This window comes from Nyctereutes procyonoides, unplaced genomic scaffold (assembly GCF_905146905.1).
Source record: "Nyctereutes procyonoides isolate TBG_1078 unplaced genomic scaffold, NYPRO_anot_genome, whole genome shotgun sequence".
NCBI lineage: Eukaryota > Metazoa > Chordata > Mammalia > Carnivora > Canidae > Nyctereutes > Nyctereutes procyonoides.
The window spans coordinates 1,736,788-1,756,995 of NW_026575043.1; the positions used below are offsets into that span (position 1 = coordinate 1,736,788).

At 42.7% G+C, this 20,208-nt stretch overlaps 1 protein-coding gene and 1 non-coding gene across 2 annotated transcripts; one reads left to right on the forward strand and one right to left on the reverse strand.

Moving 5' to 3' along the window:
- Positions 1–9,383: 9,383 nt before the first annotated feature.
- On the forward strand, positions 9,384–9,457 carry TRNAN-GUU (transfer RNA asparagine (anticodon GUU)). The gene has a single exon. It is a non-coding gene; the product is annotated as a tRNA-Asn (tRNA).
- Positions 9,458–11,067: 1,610 nt separating this feature from the next.
- ABT1 (activator of basal transcription 1) lies at positions 11,068–14,218 on the reverse strand. The gene is made up of 3 exons (XM_055322081.1): positions 13,940–14,218; positions 12,919–13,124; positions 11,068–12,816 (listed from the first exon to the last, which is right to left on the reverse strand). The coding sequence occupies exons 1-3, from the start codon at positions 14,178–14,180 to the stop codon at positions 12,436–12,438; spliced, it is 828 nt and encodes a 275-aa protein (XP_055178056.1). The 5' UTR covers positions 14,181–14,218; the 3' UTR covers positions 11,068–12,435.
- Between the last annotated feature and the right edge of the window lie 5,990 nt (positions 14,219–20,208).

Here is a 20,208-nt window from a genome sequence, read left to right on the forward strand (position 1 = left end):
TCTTCTACAGCTATTTTATGATGTATTGTCTCAATTAGAGCTCCAGGCAGGATCACAATGATTATCCCCATTTCTCAGATGGTGAGGAAACTAAGCCTTTATTAAAGACAGTTTCAAGTTTCCTATGATGGAATCAGGACTAGAGCAAGTCCCTTCTGTGCTGTGCTCCAAGGCTGGATCCTGGCACGTTTCATTTTATATCTGAGGTATACATGGAACTTAATGTTTATATTAGAGTTTGAGTGTCTTGCAATCTTCAGAGCTCACACCAGGACTGATCTGAGTGGCAGTGGTGGTGGTGTGTTTGTGTTGGGGGAAAAGTTCCCTTCTTTTGACCTGTTGTCTGTCTCCCTCCTTGGTGTACAAGTAAGCCTCAGAGTTCGAGAGAAAACTGAAGGGAGTTTGCCTCATTAGGTACAAACCTCCAGGTTCTATAGGAACTAAAGAGGAGACTTAAAGAAGCGAAATCCCAGAGAGAGAGTGAGTCTTGAAAGAGACCTATGTAACTAAAGAAACAAGCATCAGGGCTGCTCCACATAGGTCTTCTAACTAGCTTCTCTGTCTACTCAGAAAATTCTATTACCATACTTACAGGCTTATATTTCCTCCAGAGTCTGTGGAATAACTAGTCCAGAAACAGATCAGTGATTTCTATAGGAAGCAATGTATCTTCAAATTGGTATTCAAATCATAGAGAAAGGGTAGTTTATTTTAAAATATTCTTAGGACGTTAAGGGTTGGGGAAAATAGCATTAAATTCCTACCACACCAAATCTAAAAACAGTCTGGAGAGGTTTAATTGGAAAAATTAAATATTTTCTTAATGTAAAATATAAGATCATGGTTGTACCAAAATAAAGTTAGGGTAAATTAAAAAAAATAACAGTCCTTTCTTGTGAAGGCCTTTCTTCACATAGTATCAGTGCCAGAAATTATGCAAGAGTTACCAGAAGTGACGGTGTAAAAACTAAAAACTTATATTACCTAATTACACCATCAGCCAGGTAAGAAAGTATATTTATTGTATGTCATAGACAAGGGCTCCTATTCATGCTATAAAAGAGCATCTACAAATCAATAAGTAAAAGAAAATGGGAAAAGATGTGAATAGGGAGTTCACTGAAGAAATACAGCTGGCCAATATACACTTGGAAAGAGAGTCACATTAATATTCTTAGTAATATAAAATACTTCCACTATTTTGAATATCCAACTCTTTTGGTAATGTTTCCTATTAGCAAAGATGTAAAAAACTGTAATAGCCATGTAGGTGGCAGTTAGAAAAAATAGACACTATGCTATAGATTGAATGTTTGCATCTCCCCAAAACTCTTATGGTTTCAAGCCCAATCCCCAAATGTGATGGCTTTCGGAGGTGGGGCCTTTGGGAGGTGATTAGGCCACGAAGGTGAAACCCTCACAAATGGGATTAGTGTCCTTGAATAAGAGACCCCAGAGAGCCTTCTTGCCCCTTCGGCCATGTGAAAACACAGCAAGAAGACTGCCATCTTGAACAGAACCAGGAAGGGGGCCTTCACAGAACTCTACCATTTTGACACCCTGATCTTGGACTTCCAGAATCCAGATTGTAAGAAATAAATTTCTTTTTTTTTTTTAAGAAACACATTTCTGCTGTTTATAAGCTGCCTAGTCCATGAACAGATTGACACTCATACATTACTAGTATTTCATATTTATATGTGGATATACTTGTATATAGTCTTATTGGAGTAACAAACTTTTGCCTGAAATGATTGGAAACTAGGAGAAAACAGTAGCTTTCATATGTAATGTATATACTCTACCTCAGTAATTTCATGATTAAGGATGTTTCCATAAATATACTGATAAAAGTCTGTGTCTCTGTGTCTATATGGACAGTTATTGTAGCCAGTTTGTGATATAATGATATAGCAAAAAACAAATGCCGAGTTAAATAAACTATTTAAATAAGGTGAATGTATTTGATGAAATGTCAAAATATATTTGTGTAAAGAGTAGCAAAGTAGTATGTACATTATTGTAAAAAATGGTATGTTTGTAAATGCTAAGAAAAATAATATTCTAGTATTTTTATGAATGTTACAAATAGAGGACATTTGTATTTTCTAATTTATGTATTTTGTATCATTTCATTATTTAAATGTTAAAATTCAGAGAAGACAGTCCGAGCTGAATATCAAGAATACAACTATTTTACTGGAGTTGGGCAACTCTCAGAGCATAGCTATACCATAAACCATGGAACATTTACATGGCAGATTGTGGTCTTCAAAACCCAACAGCTTGTCTTAGTTGTTCATCATTTTTCTTCTCTCTCTATTATAGAGTTATATCTACCCTCAGTGTCCAAGGAATTTCTTCTTTAGCATTCCTCAACACTCAAATCCTTTTGGATTTGATCTTAAATTATTTTAAGAAATTTACCACTAGGAAGCAATAAACTGTGATAAAATACACAGACAAGGGTGCTTGTCACAGTTATTCATAAAATGTACGTGTCTGCCACTAAGGGATCTGCATGATATGTTGTCAGCACTGAAAAGCAGGTCATACAATGGTATGTATTATATGACTCCGTTTTAATATATGCAGACATATGTAGGAAAAACATTGGGAATATACACATTAAGATGGTAACAGCAATTATCTCTGTTGGTTTATAGGTTTATTTCTTAAATCTAATAGTGAACATATTTTTGAAATTGAAAATGCAAGATCCATGTTTTTTTAAAGATGGTAAAATAGAACATCAAATTTACCATTCTAACCATTTTTAAGTGCACAAATAGCATTTAAGCACATTCCCAATGTTGTACAACCATCACCACTATCAATTTCCAGAACTTTTTCCTCATCCCAAACAGAAACTGAATCCATTCAACAGTCACTTCTCATTGCCTCTCTCCCAGCCCCTGGAAACCTTAATCTCTGTCTCTATGAGTTTGCCTCGTGTGGCTTCCTCACATTGTGGAATCATCCTATACATGTCCTTTTGTGTCTGGCTTGGTTCACTCAGCATCATGTCTTCAAACTTTATTCCTGGGCATCATGTATCAGAATTGTGTTCTAAGGATGAATAATATTCTGCTGTATGAATATACCACATTTTATTTATCTACTCTTCTGCTGGATGGAAATTTGGGTTGTTTTCACCTTTTAATCCATGTACTTTAAAAACCGTTCTTCCTGTAGCTTCTAGGGCCCAGATGCAATGAAGTTCTTACGTTTCTGCCTATGAAATTAAACTGACGACTAGATTCTCCTTTTTTATGTTTTCTTATTTTTTTTTAAGATTTTATTTTTGTGTAATTTCCCCACGCATTGCGGAGCTCAAACTCACAACCCCAAGCATGTTCTACTGGTTGAGCCAGGCTGACATCCCTAGAGTGTCCAAAAAGGCCTCTTATGTTAGTAAACAACCCTGAAAGGATTCTCTGGTACTCTGTGTCTCCAGTTGTTCTCCTCTTTTTCTCTCTATTTTTCCTCAATGTTCAAGTTGTATACAGTTTCCTTTTACTGGGGAGATAAAACATATACATGAAATGCTTTTAAAATAAGATATCAATAAAGAACTTAATTGTGATACAGAGTTTGTCCAGGCAGAACCCAGAGGAGGGAAGCATCACCCAACTGAGCTTCTGGTTAGGAAAATCCATTCTGGAAGCCCCATATCTCATATTCAGAACCTCTGGTTGGAGTTCCCACCCGAGGGCCAGAGCGCCGCAGCCTCTCTGCTCCCTACGGTTGAATTTACAGCCTGAAGTGGATAGTTTCTTGCATCCATCTTCTCGTGATGTTTGCATGTGGAGATTTTCTGAACAGGACATCTGCTATCTTACTAGATACTTTAGGAGTTAAAGTATTAGCTGTAGGAAATAAAACAGCTACAGGGAAAGCAGCCTCTCTTAGAGGGAAGCGAGGTGGAAAGGAAGGGACATTTGTTAAGCACTCTTACATAAGAAGGACTATGATTTCTTTCAAAGAACATTAAAACCTGGTAGTAGAGTAGAGTACCATCTAAAGTGACTCCACACCCGTTTGGAAACAGGAGCATGCTGTGGCTCGGCCTAAAAGCATCTGATGGGGGGTTTGCCTGAACACGCAGGGCTTTAACCAGATCCAATGTAGTCTATCACAGTCACAGAACTTCTTTCATTTAACAAATATTTACTGAGTGCTGGACATTTTTCTAGATGCTGCAGAAAGATCAGTGAACAGTTCATGTGTTTACATTATTAAGTTTACATTATGAAAAAAAAAAATAATATAAATAAATAAATATAAAACGTTTACATTATGATAGGAGGTTGGGGTAAACGCAAAAGCCAACAGTCATAATAGCCATGAAGCCTGATCTCAGGGAGCAGCTCTGTGAAACGTGGTGCATTGTGAAAAGAATACTGAAATCGATTCAGGAAGTCAGGCAGTTACTATTTGCTCTTCTACTTATTTGCTTTTCTACTTCAAAGCCAATGACAGTAAGATGTTTTTGGTCCCTATCTTCTTCAGTAAAATGAGTGGAATTAAATCAGTCAGTCACGAAAATACATTATCCCTTGCATTCTGTGATTTCTTCACTTCGAATTTTGCCAGAGTTGACAGCATTGACCCAACTCCACCCCACTGCCCACCCTCCACAGGCTGTGAGTCCAGCTGGTGGATTCTGCAATGGAACTTCTCACAAAGAGTGCATCCACTGGTTAGTTGGATGCTACTGCTACGGTCCTGGACAGAGTTAGCCCTTTGCCTCCTGTGGGTATTGACTCAGAAAGAAACCAGAAATGTGTAAGCGGAAACAGATCCTAGAGCTTCTGGAGCTATAGAGGATTTTTTTAATCCATCCTTTTGGGAAAAAAGCAGAAGTGATGGTTCACATGTCCCATGAGAAGACAGCCTCCAAAGACCTCAGGGGAAGGGTGTGAACTGTGGGAGAGGGAAAGGGGTGAGGTGTAGGGTAGGATGGGCAGCTTTGAGCCAATTCCATATTTACCAAACTTTACCAAGCTGGTAGATGGCTTAGTTAAAAAAAAATTAGTCAACATTCTCATTATGTGTCTGTGAATCTTGTGTATCACATCAACTCCAGCTCTCTCCTAGCCCTAGTGTGCAGCAAACCTCTGGGTCAGAAACCCAGGGGAAGGAAATAATTACCATATTTGCTCCAGATCTGGTAGCAAAAAGACCCTTTGCTCTTGGACATTTTTCTTCTCAACCCTCCTTATTTTGTTTTTTGTTTTCTTAATCTGTAAAATAAATCAGTGCCACCGAGAATGTGGTTGAATACTGATTACTAGGCTTCCATTTTGCAACTAGGCTCTAGAAACTGGGCAGGTGTCATGTTCCCATTAAATCCCTGAGGAAACTGAACGGTCCAATAAATGTATTAAGTGAGACATGAATTCTGCATACATAACAGAACAGGAAACATGTTTTATCTCATTATGTCCCTCTCTGGAACTTAACTGATTGATTTCTATAACCCTATACAGCAGGAGGGGAATAGTAAAAATGTGTCACTGAATGAAAACATAGACTAAAGCTACTGTCAGGGTGAATCATACTTTGCAGAGCAAAAGGCATTTTGGGAGAATTCCAGATGTGTCCACTGTGTCCTCACTCCAGGACCAAAGCTCTGTCCTGAGTGCAAGAACAGGCGACAGTGCTTAGGAGCCATCTCTTTGATCCTGTTTTGACGCCCATCAGGAACGTCCTTCTTTTTTTTTTTTTTAAATAGGACTAATTGATTTGATAGATTTAAATTAAAAGATTTGTCTAGAGCATTTGTAGGTTCATAGAAAACCGAATCAGATATACAGAGTTCTCATGTACTGCATCTCCCTCTGCACACAGTTCCTCCTGTTATAAATAATACCTTGTATCAGTAGCACATTTATTACAATTGGTAAGCAAATATTAATTCATTATTATTAACCTAAGTCTATAGTTTACATTAGGACATTCTTTGAGTTTTGAGAATGCATGATAATGTGTGTCCACCATTACTGCTTTAGACAGGATACTTGGCCCTACAAGCCCCCTGGTGCCTCACCTTTTTATCCCTCCCTCCCACTCTGAACCTCTAGCAACCACTGACATTTTTACAGTCTCCACAGTTTTACCTTTCCAGATTCCATAGGGTTGGAATCCTATGGTCTATAGCCTTATGCATTAAGATTCTTCCATGTCTTTTCATGGCTTGATAGCTCACTTCGTTTCAGTGCTGAATAATATTCCACTGTCCAAATGCACCACAGTTCATCTGTTCACCTGTTGAGGGACATCTTGGTGGCCTCCCTCCAAGTTTTGGCAAATAAAGCTGCAAGAAACATTGTGCGCAGGTTTTTGTGTTGACATAGCAACTTCTCTGGGTATATACCAAGGAATCCAATTGCTAGATTGCATGGGAAGACTATGTTCAGCTTTGTAAGAAACCATCATTCTTCCAAAGTAGCTGTACCATTGTACATTCCCACCAGAGACGGATGTGAGCTCTCGTTGGGCCGTTTGGGCCACATTCTCACCAGCATGGTGCTATTGTGTTTTGAATTTTAACTATTTTAATACGTGTGGAATAGTATCTCATTGTTATTTTAATTCGCAATTCCCTAATGACATAGGCTGTGGGGCATCTTTTCATATGCTTATTTGCCATTGTACACCTCTTTTGATGAGGTGTCTGATTAGATCTTTTGCCCATTTTTAAATTATTTTCTTGCTGTTGATTTTAAGAGTTCTTTGCCTGTTTTGGATACCATTTATTATGTGTGGATTTTTTGGTAAATTTTCCACCCAGGCTATGGCTTGTCTTTTTGTTCTTTTAGTAACTCTCCTTTTTTTTTGAAGATTTTATTTATTTTACACACAGAGTGAGAGCACAAGCAGGGGGAGCAGCAGAGGGAGAGAGAGAAGCAGACTCCCCACTGAGTGAGGAATAGAGACCCTGAGATCAGGACCTGAGCTGAAGGCAGATGCTTAACCAGTTGAGCCACGCAGGTGCCTCTACTTCTTTTTTTTTTTTTTTCTTTTTTAAGACTTTATTTATTTGACACGAGAGAAGTTCACAATTTATGTGCTATATCATTTTGAAATTATTACACATGTAAAATTTCCCATCTCTTGTGGACTGATATTCTTTGTTTTTGTATCTGGCATAGACTCAAACACAGTACTAGACACAAAGTAAGAATGAATAGACTTGGCTTGTCTTGACTCAGAATATTTTATTCTGTCATAACTATATCTCGCTTTGCTTTGTTTTTGTTTTGTTCTACACTCTATTCATCCCTGGGCTTGTAGCCCCTCAGGTAATTCTGGATTTGTTTGTTTTTTAAAATATTTTATTTATTTACTCATGAGAGACACAGAGACATACAGACATAGGCAGAGGGAGAAGCAGGCTCCCCACAGGGATCTCAATGTGGGACTCGATCCCTAATCTGGGATCACCCCCTGAGCCACCCAGGCATCCCTGGATTTGTTTGGCTTTTAAGGAAACAGTGACATTTAAGGATGTGGCTATAGAATTCACCAAGGCTCAATTGGATTCTGAACAGAAGGGTTTACACTGGGATATGATGATGGAGAATTACAGAAATCTGATCTCACTCGTCAAAAATTCCTATTCCCTTTGAAATGCCTTTTGCCTCTGTTAATAGCGCTGACGTATCACAAGAATTTAATTGACTTCTCTCTGATGTGGGATCACAATAACAGATATTTCTAAGCACATTTTAACCCAAGAGGCAAGTGTTTCAGCTTTCCATTTCCCAGATACGTTAGTTTGAAGTGTGGGTAGACAGACACTAGCCAGTAGGTTAACTTACATGACACTATTCTTACCCTAGATCAGAAACTCTTTGAAATACTCCCCATTGTCATGATGTAGTAGGAAATATACTAGAGCTTACTGGTTCAGAGTTTAGGATTACGAAGTCCACCTGTGTTACCCTGCGCGAGTCACTCAACCTTTCTGAGTCAAAGCTTTATCTAAGACAAAATAGTACATTACTTGGCTCATTATTCTCCTAGCAAAGAAAAATGCATTGCATCATAATATTTGTGATCACCTGCCTCCACCTCTGCTCCCAGCTGGGGAGTCTTTCTAGGGACATATCAATGTCAATTTTGCACTACCTTCCAGACCTTTCTATGCACTCTGTATTCCAAAAACACTCAAAGTCTATACTGAGGACCTTAAGTGGATTTTTTGACCTTGAAATCTCCAATATCTTATTTTACTCAACCAACATTTTAAATTCTTAATGTTTCACTACTTTTCTTCCTGAAGAAGAAATCCTGTCTCAAGATTGTGACATAGAAATCCTGAGTTTCCGGCTTGCTGGCCCGCTCTACACTATTTATTTGTTCATGAGAGACAGAGAGAGAGACAGAGATATAGGCCTTCCTGCAGGGAGCCCAGTGCGGTTTCAGGCCCCCAGCCCCAGAGATCACCGCTGAGCTGAAGGCAGACCTCAACCGCTGAGCCAACCAGGCATCCCCATGAGACAGATTGATAAATAGATATAGAAGGAAGATCTCTATAAAGAGAGGGATTGAGGTAGAGAGGAGAGATTTATCTCTCATTAAAAGCTTTTCTGAAAGAACCGTGACTCACACAGCCACTGACGTTTTAGTGTCTTGTTACACAGCAATAGCTTAATGAAGCGACAAGGCTAGTAGTTGTCTACAGATCTGATTGCATCCAAGTTAATCCTTTTTCGCAGAATATCATGTGCTGTGTACTTCCTGTGACTTCATCAGGAAGCACACAGTGTTAATTTGTGCCGCTGTTAATGATGCTAAATTTGATCCCTAGTTTCAGTGGAGAGGTAAGTCTCCTCTCTGTAGAGATTTGTTTTTCTCTTTCCAATTAGCCAGATAGCTCTGCACTGCCACTTTGGTACCTGAGAATCTCCTGTTGCCCAGGAAGCACACTTTTATTTGATAATTTAAGGATGCATTGATGAGCCTCTAGATTTTCCCCTAAGTGGTTTTCCTTTCTGTCGCTCTTACTGCTATCTTCATCTATACAGAATCCTTAGAGGGGCTGCTCTATCAACTCAAGTGTCAGCGAAAACTCTCTTTTTGGCCTGAAAATAAACTCTGTCCGGATGTCCTTGTTCTGATGGTATCACACTCGGGTAAAGAGAGGTCCTGCGCCCTGCTCCCCGCCTAATCGGTATTCCGAGGTTCCTCTCTACGAGTAAGACTTGTAGTACCAAAACTTGTTTTGAAAACAAACATAGGAACAAAAAAAAAAAAATCACAAGGGAACATTTTTTTTCCATATATAGTCCTAACGAAAACTACACTCGTAGAATATCAGTCTGAACTGGAAAAATGAAATGATCATGTTTGAGGAGGGACCGCTCGTCACCGGCGTCTCTGTGGCGCAATCGGTTAGCGCGTTCGGCTGTTAACCGAAAGGTTGGTGGTTCGAGCCCACCCAGGGACGGTGGTTGCTATTTAAGGGTCTCGCGTAGTGGTTTTACTTCTGATATTTTGTCTGACTAGGTTGTTTCTGACCATTGTCACAAATTAAATGAAAATTGAGAATGGAGATACGCGTCATATTCTCTTGCTCGGTGATTACGGATTTGCCGAGTCCCTTGGCGGTGCCCTCAGATACAAGCGCAAACCCGTCCTTTGCACCTGATGCTGCTGACTTTGTTTCCAGATACCACCTCCTGTACCTGCGTCTGTTCGTCCGGTAGCGTGCACACCGAGAAGGGCAGCAGCGGGCGCTTGGCCAAAGTCCTGCAAAGCTTGCCCCTTACACCGAGCTGGCCCGGCCTCTCCCTCAGTCGGGTTCTCAGGTCGGACCCCCACGTCGGTGATAGCGAGGAGTGCTGAGGCTTCTACCTGGAGCACCTGGCTTCCAGGCACTGGTATTTTTGCAAACCATGTTTCCTCGCGTAATCCCCAAAATGGTCTCTTGCACTTTTCATAAAAGGCATTTTGACATTAGCTACCAAAATTAGTCTGTGAGTCCGCTTCTGGAAATGTATAGAAGTACTGCATTTGTACAAAATTGACCTATGTCAGGGTCACTCATGGCAACATTTAAAAGAGAAGTAAGGGGATCCCTGGGGGGCTCAGCGGTTTGGCGCCTGCCTTTGGCCCAGGGCGCGATCCTGGAAACCCAGGATCGAATCCCACGTCGGGTTCCCGGTGCATGGAGCCGGCTTCTCCCTCTGCCTACGTCCCTGCCTCCCTCTGTGTGTGACTATCATAAATAAATAGAAAAAGTTTTAAAAAAAAGAGAGAGAAATAAAATAGTAAACGTGAAAAAGGAATTTTCCTGCCCTCAAAGGGCTCAGTCCCCAAGGAATCAAGCTGACATTTCCTCGGGAAATTCATTTTCTTCCACCCGTTTTATTTTCATTTCTCACTGGACCTGTGAATTATCCAATTTACCAGACTGTAGGTGTGAGCTAATCATGCAAAACTATTGACTGGGAGCCTGAGATGCTGACCTTGAATATGCCACCTAGCCTGAGAAGTTTATTTCAAATACTTAAGCCCTATATGTATTTTACTTTCTAAGTTGTTAGCAACCTAAGGGAAAGAAGTTTCCTAATCTTGATATTCTCTTTATCTAGCAAAGGTGGCAATGGGCACTTAGAATTCTGAGTACATAAACAGCTGATCAAATTCTGACACTGGATTTTTCTGGCTCAGGTGGAAGACATTAGGACCCAAAGAAACAATCCACATGAAACAAACTCACAAGAAATGAACACAGAAACAAGGGTATGGAGTTCTTATAAGACTGAGGCTGTAACATTACACACATTTTTGTTTGATGCGTGTGAACGGTATAGGCATTGTGGAAAATGTTACACCAGGCAAACATTTTTTACTGTATGGTCATTTTTATTCTCTCAAAACAAGTGCATGACTAAAATTTTACTTCAGAACCAAATAAGTGGATTAATCCACTTCACCCAAAGAACAAATGAGTAATTATATTAAGCATAGTGGGGAAAAAAATTAAATAGCACAAGCAAAATCCAAATTATTACACTCTACTACTTCCTATAAGTTTAAAAAACTAGATATTGATCAGTTTGTTCAAGATTTTTTATTTTTAAGTCATCTCTAAACTTGACATGGGGCTCAAACTCACAACCTCGAAATCAAGATTTAGATGCTTTACCAACTGATCCAGCCAGGAACCCTGCCCAGTTTTAATGTTTGTTTTTATCATTTAATTCCTTAGTTTATCGTGACACTTCACTTTTCAGCTTCTCTTCGTGGCTTACATAGACTCTGTGGCCTCCAGAGCTGCTTTGAATATTGTTTGTGAACCCTCCCTCATCTAAGCCTTAATTCATAAAAGTGCCCCTGAGGGGCATCATTTGGGCCTGACTACCTCCTAGGTTTTGTCTGCCTTTACAATGGTTTCTTGAACCAAACACTCCATCCATGGAGCTTTGTTTCCAACATCAGGACTAAACCAGGTTAATTTAGATTTTAAATTCACTTTTCAGGAATGATCTAGAAACCTGGTGAAAGTGATCCATCTCTGGAAGACTGTGATTCAGAATCAGCTCCATATTAAGCATGGCTTACCATCCAAGATAGAGTCAACCATGCCCTCCCATGGCCCCTACTTTATCCCTTATATATATCTACAATGATGCCTGTAGTACCTCTGTATATTTATTTCTTATGTATCTGTCCCTTTCTAGTGGTCTATAACTTAATGCCAAGGGCCATGTATTATATTACCTACCATTCCTGTGTCCTCATACAGTGACTTAGTAAATGCTGGGTTAGATAACTGATAAAATGGGCTAAGAAATTAATTTGATAGACAGACAAGGTCCCAGGCTGAATTGAGAGGGGTCAGGGAGGAATGGTGTCTCTGAGACCAGGGGATGAAGTTAAGGGGAGTGAACAGGACATGAAGAGATAGAAGTCAGAACTTACAAAACACCTCCCATTTCCAATAAACTACAAACACATTTTTTTCTTTTCTATACAAACATTTGGAAGGTGGCTCCCAACGCAGTCCCACCCCATTAACCCGTCCCTGTTAATCTTATCTAAATAGAAAGGATGTTGCTGTTGCCCTTCACCTAACAGTTAGTAAAATAGCTTTCTGCATTAGATATTATCACTCCAGCATGAAGTGAAGGCTCTTCCTAGGCCCAGAAAGTAGGATTTTTAGAGGAGCCTATTGGGCAGGAAGCAGATAGTCAAGAATCAAACAAAATAGGAATCTGCAGTTAGTCATACTCATGCTAGTATGAATTAGGCGCCTCAGCCAGGCAACAGGAGTTGGAGGGGGGACCAGAGATCCATAAGACGTCTATGTCTAAGCACCCACTAGAGATTCCTGGTCTTAGAAATGAAATGTCTGCCTGAGTAGTCATTATCATGTAGACAGGAAGCAGGGCCAGGAGATAGAAAGGGTCTCTCTCCCTTTTAAGAGTCCCTGACTAGTGAGGGTTCCTCTGTGCTCTCTGAAAGTGGTGGAGCTCCAAAGATCTTGGCAAGCAGCCCTCGGTTGGAACGAGCCTGGTCCTTGGCATTAGCTAAGCGAGCCCGTTCACTTCCTCCGGGCCGAGCTGCCTTCCGGGCTCTCAGCTCTTGCTCAGTAGGACGCTGGGCAAAGTTCCAGGAGCCATTTGGGCGGGAAGAGTCCCCATCAGTAGCGAGGAAGCGCTGTCCCCGTTCCACACTTCGAAGATAGAAGTCAGTCTCACGCTTGGCCTGGGCAACCTCGGCCCTGAGGCGCTGCCTGCGCACCTGGCGCTCAAAGGCAAGATGTTCGCTGAGGTGGGACCACGTGAAACGGTGCAGGTACTGTGGACAGGAAAACAGGAAAAGATCCAGGTAAGATATGTCAGGAATGCATTCTCAGGAATGAAAGAGTGAGATGCGGCAGGCGAGCCTAACCCCCCTCACCTTGAGATTCCATAGGTCATAACGGAAGGGGCTGCGCCTTCGGGCTCCCATGGGCGTGTTGTGAAGACTGGCCGCCACACGCTTGGCTACTCGCTTGTCCCGGAACTCCACCCAGCCCTCGGTGTAGTCCTTGCTGTACTTGGACCGCTTTTTCCCTCCTGTGGCTGAGGCTGACACTGCCTTCTTCTTGCGCCTCACGAACCCGTCTGTGAACCAAAGGCACAGCAGGTTTAGGAGGCCGACGTGGCACCCAGTCAACTTCATCTACGACCCCTAGGGCCAGGAACCCACCGCAAGGCCTTTCCCCGTACGCCATTTCCCTACGTCAAACTCAATCTTTTCTTCAAACGTCAACATCTGCATCAGATCGGCTCTGGACATTCTATTTAAAACTCGCACACGCCCCCAAACCCAACTCAACCAGTGCTCAGACGAAAGCCGGGGTCACCTGGCCATACACCTGTCCTGAGTCTGTTTCTAGACTCAGGTCACGAGGGCAGAGGTGATGGGTTCCATTGTGTTTGAAAAAGCCTCAGGGGAATCCCTGGGTGGCGCAGCGGTTTGGCGCCTGCCTTTGGCTCAGGGCGCGATCCTGGAGACCCGGGATCGAATCCCACATCGGGCTCCCGGTGCATGGAGCCTGCTTCTCCCTCTGCCTGTGTCTCTACCTCTCTCTCTCTCTGTGACTATCATAAATAAATAAAAAATCAAAAAAATATATATCTTTAAAAAAAAAGCCTCAGATTTTTATTCAGGGTGAACTCATTAACAAGCTGGCAAATCCGGTTCAGGAAACGGGGGCGTGCGGAATCGACACAAGCCCAAGTTAACTATCCAAGCAAGAACTACTCATTGTGTGTTACTGAGCTATTCACCCCCGATCCCGCCTCCTGAAAGGTGAGAGCTCCACTGATGACCAAGGGAGTCGGGCGCCGGCCTGGAGCCCCGTGCCCCCGCAGCGCCCTGGCTCCGCGCTAGGGAACCCACCCCCTTCCCGAACATCCAGGGCCCGCGCTCTTACCCTCGGGCTGGAAAAAAACGCGTCCAACCTCTCCGAACGCGCTGAGAAGGTTCCGTACATGCAGAGGTCGAAAGCGGGGCGGGAGGTGGCCCAAATACACAATACCCGGCACCACCCGCTTCTTGGCGCCACACGCCGCCTCTTCAGATTCCTCCTGCTCCTCCTCTGCCTCTGCTTTCTGATCTGTCCCTTCCAGAGGCTCCTGCCCCACAACTTCCTTCTCCAACTCCTCGGCCTCCATGCTAGCGCAGATGAGACGTACGACAGCCGTAAAGCGCCGCGCCGTCTGCCGCACACCGCGTGCGCCGGCCGGCGGCGAAGGGCGGGGAGATGACGCCATAGTACATAGAAGGACCAGATTGGATGCAGCAAGCGGAAGTGGGGGCCTGGTCGGCCGCTGGATTCGAAGCGGGAAGGCGGGATCAAAGGCTGGAGATGGTGAAGCCGGCTGCGGCTGGCAACGGGGAGGCGGGAGTGGAGGAGTTGGTCCCCGGGGGTCACTTACCCTAGAGAACGCCTCGGCTACGTGGAAGCACGCAGGAGGCGGCCTCTTCTGGATACGTTGGAAAGCTTTGGGAAGTCGGGCGAGGTTTCTGTGTCTTAGCGATCAGCCCATTTGACCTATGGACCTGGGCAAGACTCCGGTTGGGAGATGATACACCTTTCAAAGTGGACTTAAATTTCAGTTTTTAAAATTGTCTTGAGTTTTGACGTTTCAATTATTTTTTGAGAATTCGAGCTCTGGATGTCTTTAGGTTTTGGAAATGTAGTTTAGCTTTGAAAATACACGTTTTGGAAATTTAGATAAGTTTAAAGATTTCAATTGTGACCTCATTTAGTGTAAAACCTTTTGTTTGCTTTAAAATATTAATTATAAATTTGATTTTGTGAATAAGATTACCAAAAAATGTGCAACAGTTAATGTGCAACGGTTACTTTTCTGGTTTTAAAAACGTTATTTCGGCGCCTGTCATACCTTTGTATTGACACGTGATTCATATTGATATTACGAACACATGGTTTCCTGTGTCCCCTCGGCCCTGGCGACCCGGGGCGTCGCGCTGCTCTAACTCTGGCCCCCTGGGCCCTGCCCTGCCAGAGGCCGGGAGTAAGGAACCGCGGGACCCGCGATGCTCACGCCTGGCTCCCGGCCACCCCCGCCCAGCCCCCTCCCAACCGCCTCCGAGACCTCTCCTGTGGCGCAGAAACCGTCCGGGAGGGGGCGCCGTTCACCTGCTCTTGGCGCCGCGGTTGCCCCCGCGCCCTCGCCTTTGCACCTGCTGCAGGGCCAAATGCAAAGCTCCGAGGCTACCAAAGTGGACGGCCGTGCAGCCGGCTTTCTAGAAGGGGCCCCGGGCGAGTGTGAGGATAATATAAACCCGCCCTCGCTGCAGCCGGACAAAATTTCCCATCCCGCTGAGACGGACGTGTGCGCACACGAAGCCGGAGGACTGCAGCAGGGGCACGGGGAAGGCTCTCCCAGTGTTTTGTGTTTTTGTTTTTTTAAGATTTTATTCATTTATTCATGAGAGACACACAGAGAGAGAGAAAGGCAGGCTCCATGCAGGGAGCCCGATGTGGGACTCGATTCTTCGACTTCAGGATCCCGCCCTGGGCTGAAGGGAGGCGCTCATCCACTGAGCCACCCAGGCGTCCCTCCCAGTGTATTTCTGCCTGAACACGGCGTCTAGCTCTTTGATGCAGCGGGCGAAAGGTCGAATAAGCCAGACTTCTCCGGTGCTTACACTAGTTTCATTAATTTTATAACGGAATTTTCTATCAGTTGCCCGCCGCTGCTTTTTTGGAGGAAGGATGGGGGCGCTAAGAGATACAGACTCGGTCCCGCATTTAATTCTAAGGTCTTCAGGGACGCCTGGGCGGCGCAGTGGTTGAACGTCTACCTTTGGCCAAGGGCGAGATCCTAGGGGTCCAGGATTGAATCCCACATCGGGCTCCTTGCGGGGAGCCTGCTTCTCCCTCTGCCGGTGTCTCTGCCTCTCTGTGGATCTCTCACGGATAAATAAGTAAGTAAATATTTTTTAAAAAATTTAAAAATTTTTAAAACTTTTAAAAATTTAAAAAAATAATAGTCTTTACCTCTTCAAAACACGGAGCGGCGGTGGATGAAGTGAGAGCACGTCTAGGTTTTGCTTCACAAGGTCGGGGGTGGGAAGGGGGCATGAAGGGGAATAGATGATGCTAGTTGTACAGGTGTGATGCCTATGATGGTAATTTGTGCTGTTTTCTCCACCTGTGTGTATTTGAAGTTGTCATCAATAAAATGTTTATTCACTTAAATATCAACAGAGAGCCCAGAAAGGCCATCCAAAAGGACCTCCAAAATAAAAACCTTGGGCCAAGCCTGCTTTCTGGTTCTCCAGACTCCGCATGACCCTTTCCAAAACTTCATGAAAAGTCAGTCTCCCAGGAGACCCTGTCTTACATAAGCAGCTTCTTTTGTACGAACCTGAGGATCCTTTTTGTTGTTATTTTCAGGCCTACGAGTTCATCTGTGAGCACAAACGACAACCTGCCCAACTGTGCTCAAGTTTTCTTAACTTTCATTAAGGGTCCAGACTTGCTGCATCAATGAAAACCTTTCCAAAGGCTTAGTCCTCCGAGCCGGATTCGAACCACCGACCTAAGGATGCCCACGTGACCAAACATCTACAGTCCTCTGCTCTACCAACTTCTTAGAATACTTTAAATAGTGTTTATCTCAGTGGTTTTTCACTATTTTTAAATAAGGTGAACAAAAATGCTAGAAATGTTCTAAAACGGATGGAGTGGTGATCATAGAGATATATTAAATAATTAAGTTTTGTGCTTTTTACTGTCTGTTTTAGGTTTTTATTTTCTTAAATTGTTTTACTTTATTCTTTTTTTTTGTATATTTTTTATTAACGTTTGATTTGCCAACATAGTATAACACCCAGTGCTCATCCCATCAAGGCCCCCTGCCCACCTCCCCTTCCACTACCCCTTCTCGTTTCCCAGTTAGGAGTCTCTCATGTTCTGTCACCCCCTCTGAGATTTCCCACTCATTTTCTTTCCTTTCCCCTTTAATCCCTTTCACTATTTTTTATATTCCCTGTATGAATGAAACCATACAATGATTGTCCTTCTCTGATTGACTTACTTCACTCAGCATAACACCCTCCAGTTCTATCCACGTTGAAGCAAATGGTGGGTATTTGTCGTTTCTAATGGCTGAGGAATATCCCATTGTCTACACAGACCACATCTTCTTTATCCATTCATCTTTCGATGGACACCGAGGCTCCTTCCACAGTTTGTCTATTGTGGACATTTCTGCTATAAACACTGGGGTGCAGGTATCTCGGTTTTTCACTGCACCTGCATCTTTGGGGTAAATCCCCAGCAGTGCAATTGCTGGGTCGTAAGGCAGTTCTATTTTTAACTCTTTGAGGAACCTCCACACAGTTTTCCAGAGTGGCTGCACCAGTTCCATTCCGCCAACAGTGCAAGAGGGTTCCCTTTCTCCACATCCTCTCCCAACATTTGTTGTTTCCTGTCTTGTTAATTTTCACCATTCTCACTGGTGTGAGGTGGTATCTCATTGTGGTTTTGATTTGTATTTCCCTGATGGCAAGTGATGCAGAGCATTTTCTCATGTGCATGTTGGCCATGTGTGTGTCTTCCTCTGTGAGATTTCTGTTCATGTCTTTTGCCCATTTCATGATTGGGTTGTTTGTTTCTTTGCTGCTGAGTTTAATAAGTTCTTTATAGATCTTGGATACTAGCCCTTTATCTGTTACGTCATTTGCAAATATCTTCTCCCATTCTGTAAGTTGTCTTTTAGTTTCGTTGACTGTTTCTTTTGCTGTGCAGAAGCTTTTTATCTTGATGAAGTCCCAATAGTTCATTTTTGCTTTTGTTTCCCTTGCCTTCATAGATGTATCTTGCAAGACGCTGCTGTGGCCAAGTTCAAAAAAAGGTGTTGCCTGTGTTCTCCTCTAGGATTTTGATGGATTTTTGTCTCACATTTAGATTTTTCATCTATTTTTGAGTTTATCTTTGTGTATGGTGTAAGAGAATGGTCTAGTTTCATTCTTCTGCATGTGGCTGTCCAATTTTCCCAGCACTATTTACTAAAGAGACTGTCCTTTTTCCCGCAGATAGTCTTTCCTGCTTTGCCGAATATTAGTTGACCATAGAGTTGAGGGCCCATTTCTGGATTCTCTATTCTGTTCCGTTGATCTATGTGTCTGTATTTGTACCAGTAGCGCACTGTCGTGATGACCACAGCTTTGTAGTACAACTTGAAATCCAGCATTGTGATGCCCCTGGCTCTGGTTTTCTTTTTCAATATTCCCCTGGCTATTCAGAGTCTTTTCTGATTCCACATAAATCTTAAGATTATTTGTTCCAACTCTCTGAGAAAGTCCATGGTATTTTGATAGGGATTGCATTGAATGTGTAAATTCTCCTAGGTAGCACTGACATTTTCACAATATTAATTCTTCCAATCCATGAGCATGGAGTATTTTTCCATCTCTTTGTGTCTTCCTCAATTTCTTTCAGAAGTGTTCTGTAGTTTTTAGGGTATAGATCCTTTACTCTTTGGTTAGGTTTATTCCTAGGTATCTTATGCTTTTGGGTGCAATTGTAAATGGGATTGACTCCTTAATTTCACTTTCTTCAGTCTCATTGTTAGTGTATAGAAATGCCACTGATTTCTGGGCATTGATTTTGTATCCTGCCACATTGCTGAATTGCTGTATGAGTTCTAGCAATCTTGGGGTGGAGTCTTTTGGGTTTTCAATGTACAGTATCATGTCATCTGTGAAGAAGGAGGGTGTGACTTCTTTGCCAATTTGAATGCCTTTTATTTGTCCGATTGCTAAAACTAGGACTTCTAGTACTATGTTGAGAGTGGACATCCCTGTCGTGTTCCTGATCTTAGGGGAAAGGCTCCCAGTGTTTCCCCATTGAGAATGATATTTGCTGTGGGCTTTTTGTAGATGGCTTTTAAGATGCTGGGGAATGTTCCTTCTATCCTTACACTCTGTGGCGTTCCAGCTGTTCACTCCTTAAATCTCAGATGGAATTTGTAGGTTTGCAGGATGATTTGAAAGTTATCTAGGTAAGTTGTTGGGGCCAGGTGTGTTGAGGACCCTTCTCCTCCATTTTCTGGTGAGGTCCTGTTGTAGGTGTTTAAAAAACACCACCACCCATGTTCCATGTCCTGTTTGCTTAGGTATAATATTGATAGGACCATCACCCTTAATTCTACTGCTGTCCTGCTGTCCCTTCCGCTTACCGCCGCTCTATTTAACCAATAAATGAGAATTTATCCTAAATATAGACAGCGCGGTTAAAGAGGGATCTACCACCCTGAAGTGCACATACTGCCGAGTTCATTTTGAGAACATTGCAATTCTTTTTGAAGGACAATGAAAATAATGTGTAGACACAAATGTACTAGATCGAAAACAGAGGCATTATGCGTGTGCTGCTGTGTGTTTGCGAATTGAGTGGCTCCAATACTACAGTGAGGCAAATAAATGAATCACCCGTCCCCAAGTTTAAAAAGAGAAATGTAGATATTTGTTCATAGGGATGCTGCCATGCACTGCTAGGGAGCACCTATAACGGCACTTGGCTTCCTGGCAGAACATGGATGGAGAAAGCAGAAAGCCATCTGGATGGACTTTTCTTGACGATATATTTATAGAGAAGATTTCTGGTAAATTTATAAAAGAGTATTTCTTTTTTTAAAATATTTTATTTATTTATTCATGAGAGACACACAGAGAGAGAGGCAGAGACACAAAAAGGCTCCACGCAGGGAGCCCGACGTGGGACTCGATCCTGGGACTCCAGGATCATGCTCTGGGCTGAGGCACTAAACCGCTGAGCCACCCAGGGATCCCTAAAAGAGTATTTCTTATTAAAAAACAAAGTACTGGGACATCTGGGTGGCTCAGCGGTTGAGCGTCTGCCTTCAGCCCAGGGTCTGACCCTGGAGACCCAGGATCAAATCCCACATTGGGCTCCCTGCATGGAGCCTGCTTCTCCCTCTGCCTGTGTCTCTGCCTCTCTCTCTCTGTGTGTCTCTCATGAATAAATAAATAAAATCTTTAAGATAAAAATCAAAGTACTTCATAACTGGGCTTTTGAAAAAAATAAACTTTTCTTCAAAAAGTGCATGAGAAATCTGCCACACATAATTCATTTTTGTTTCAGTTATTCAGTTCCCTATCATGAGAAACTAAGAATATGTGGTCTGGTACATTTCTTTCCAA

What these genes read in the sequence shown, in the direction of transcription:
- ABT1 (XM_055322081.1), bottom strand. Translation starts at nt 14,180, where the DNA reads ATGGAGGCCGAGGAGTTGGAGAAGGAAGTTGTGGGGCAGGAGCCTCTG. An exon ending in CGTTTTTTTCCAGCCCGAGG is followed by an intron (nt 13,125 to 13,939) that starts GTAAGAGCGCGG and finishes TTTGGTTCACAG; the next exon opens with ACGGGTTCGTGAGGCGCAAG. An exon ending in ATGACCTATGGAATCTCAAG is followed by an intron (nt 12,817 to 12,918) that starts GTGAGGGGGGTT and finishes TCCTGTCCACAG; the next exon opens with TACCTGCACCGTTTCACGTG.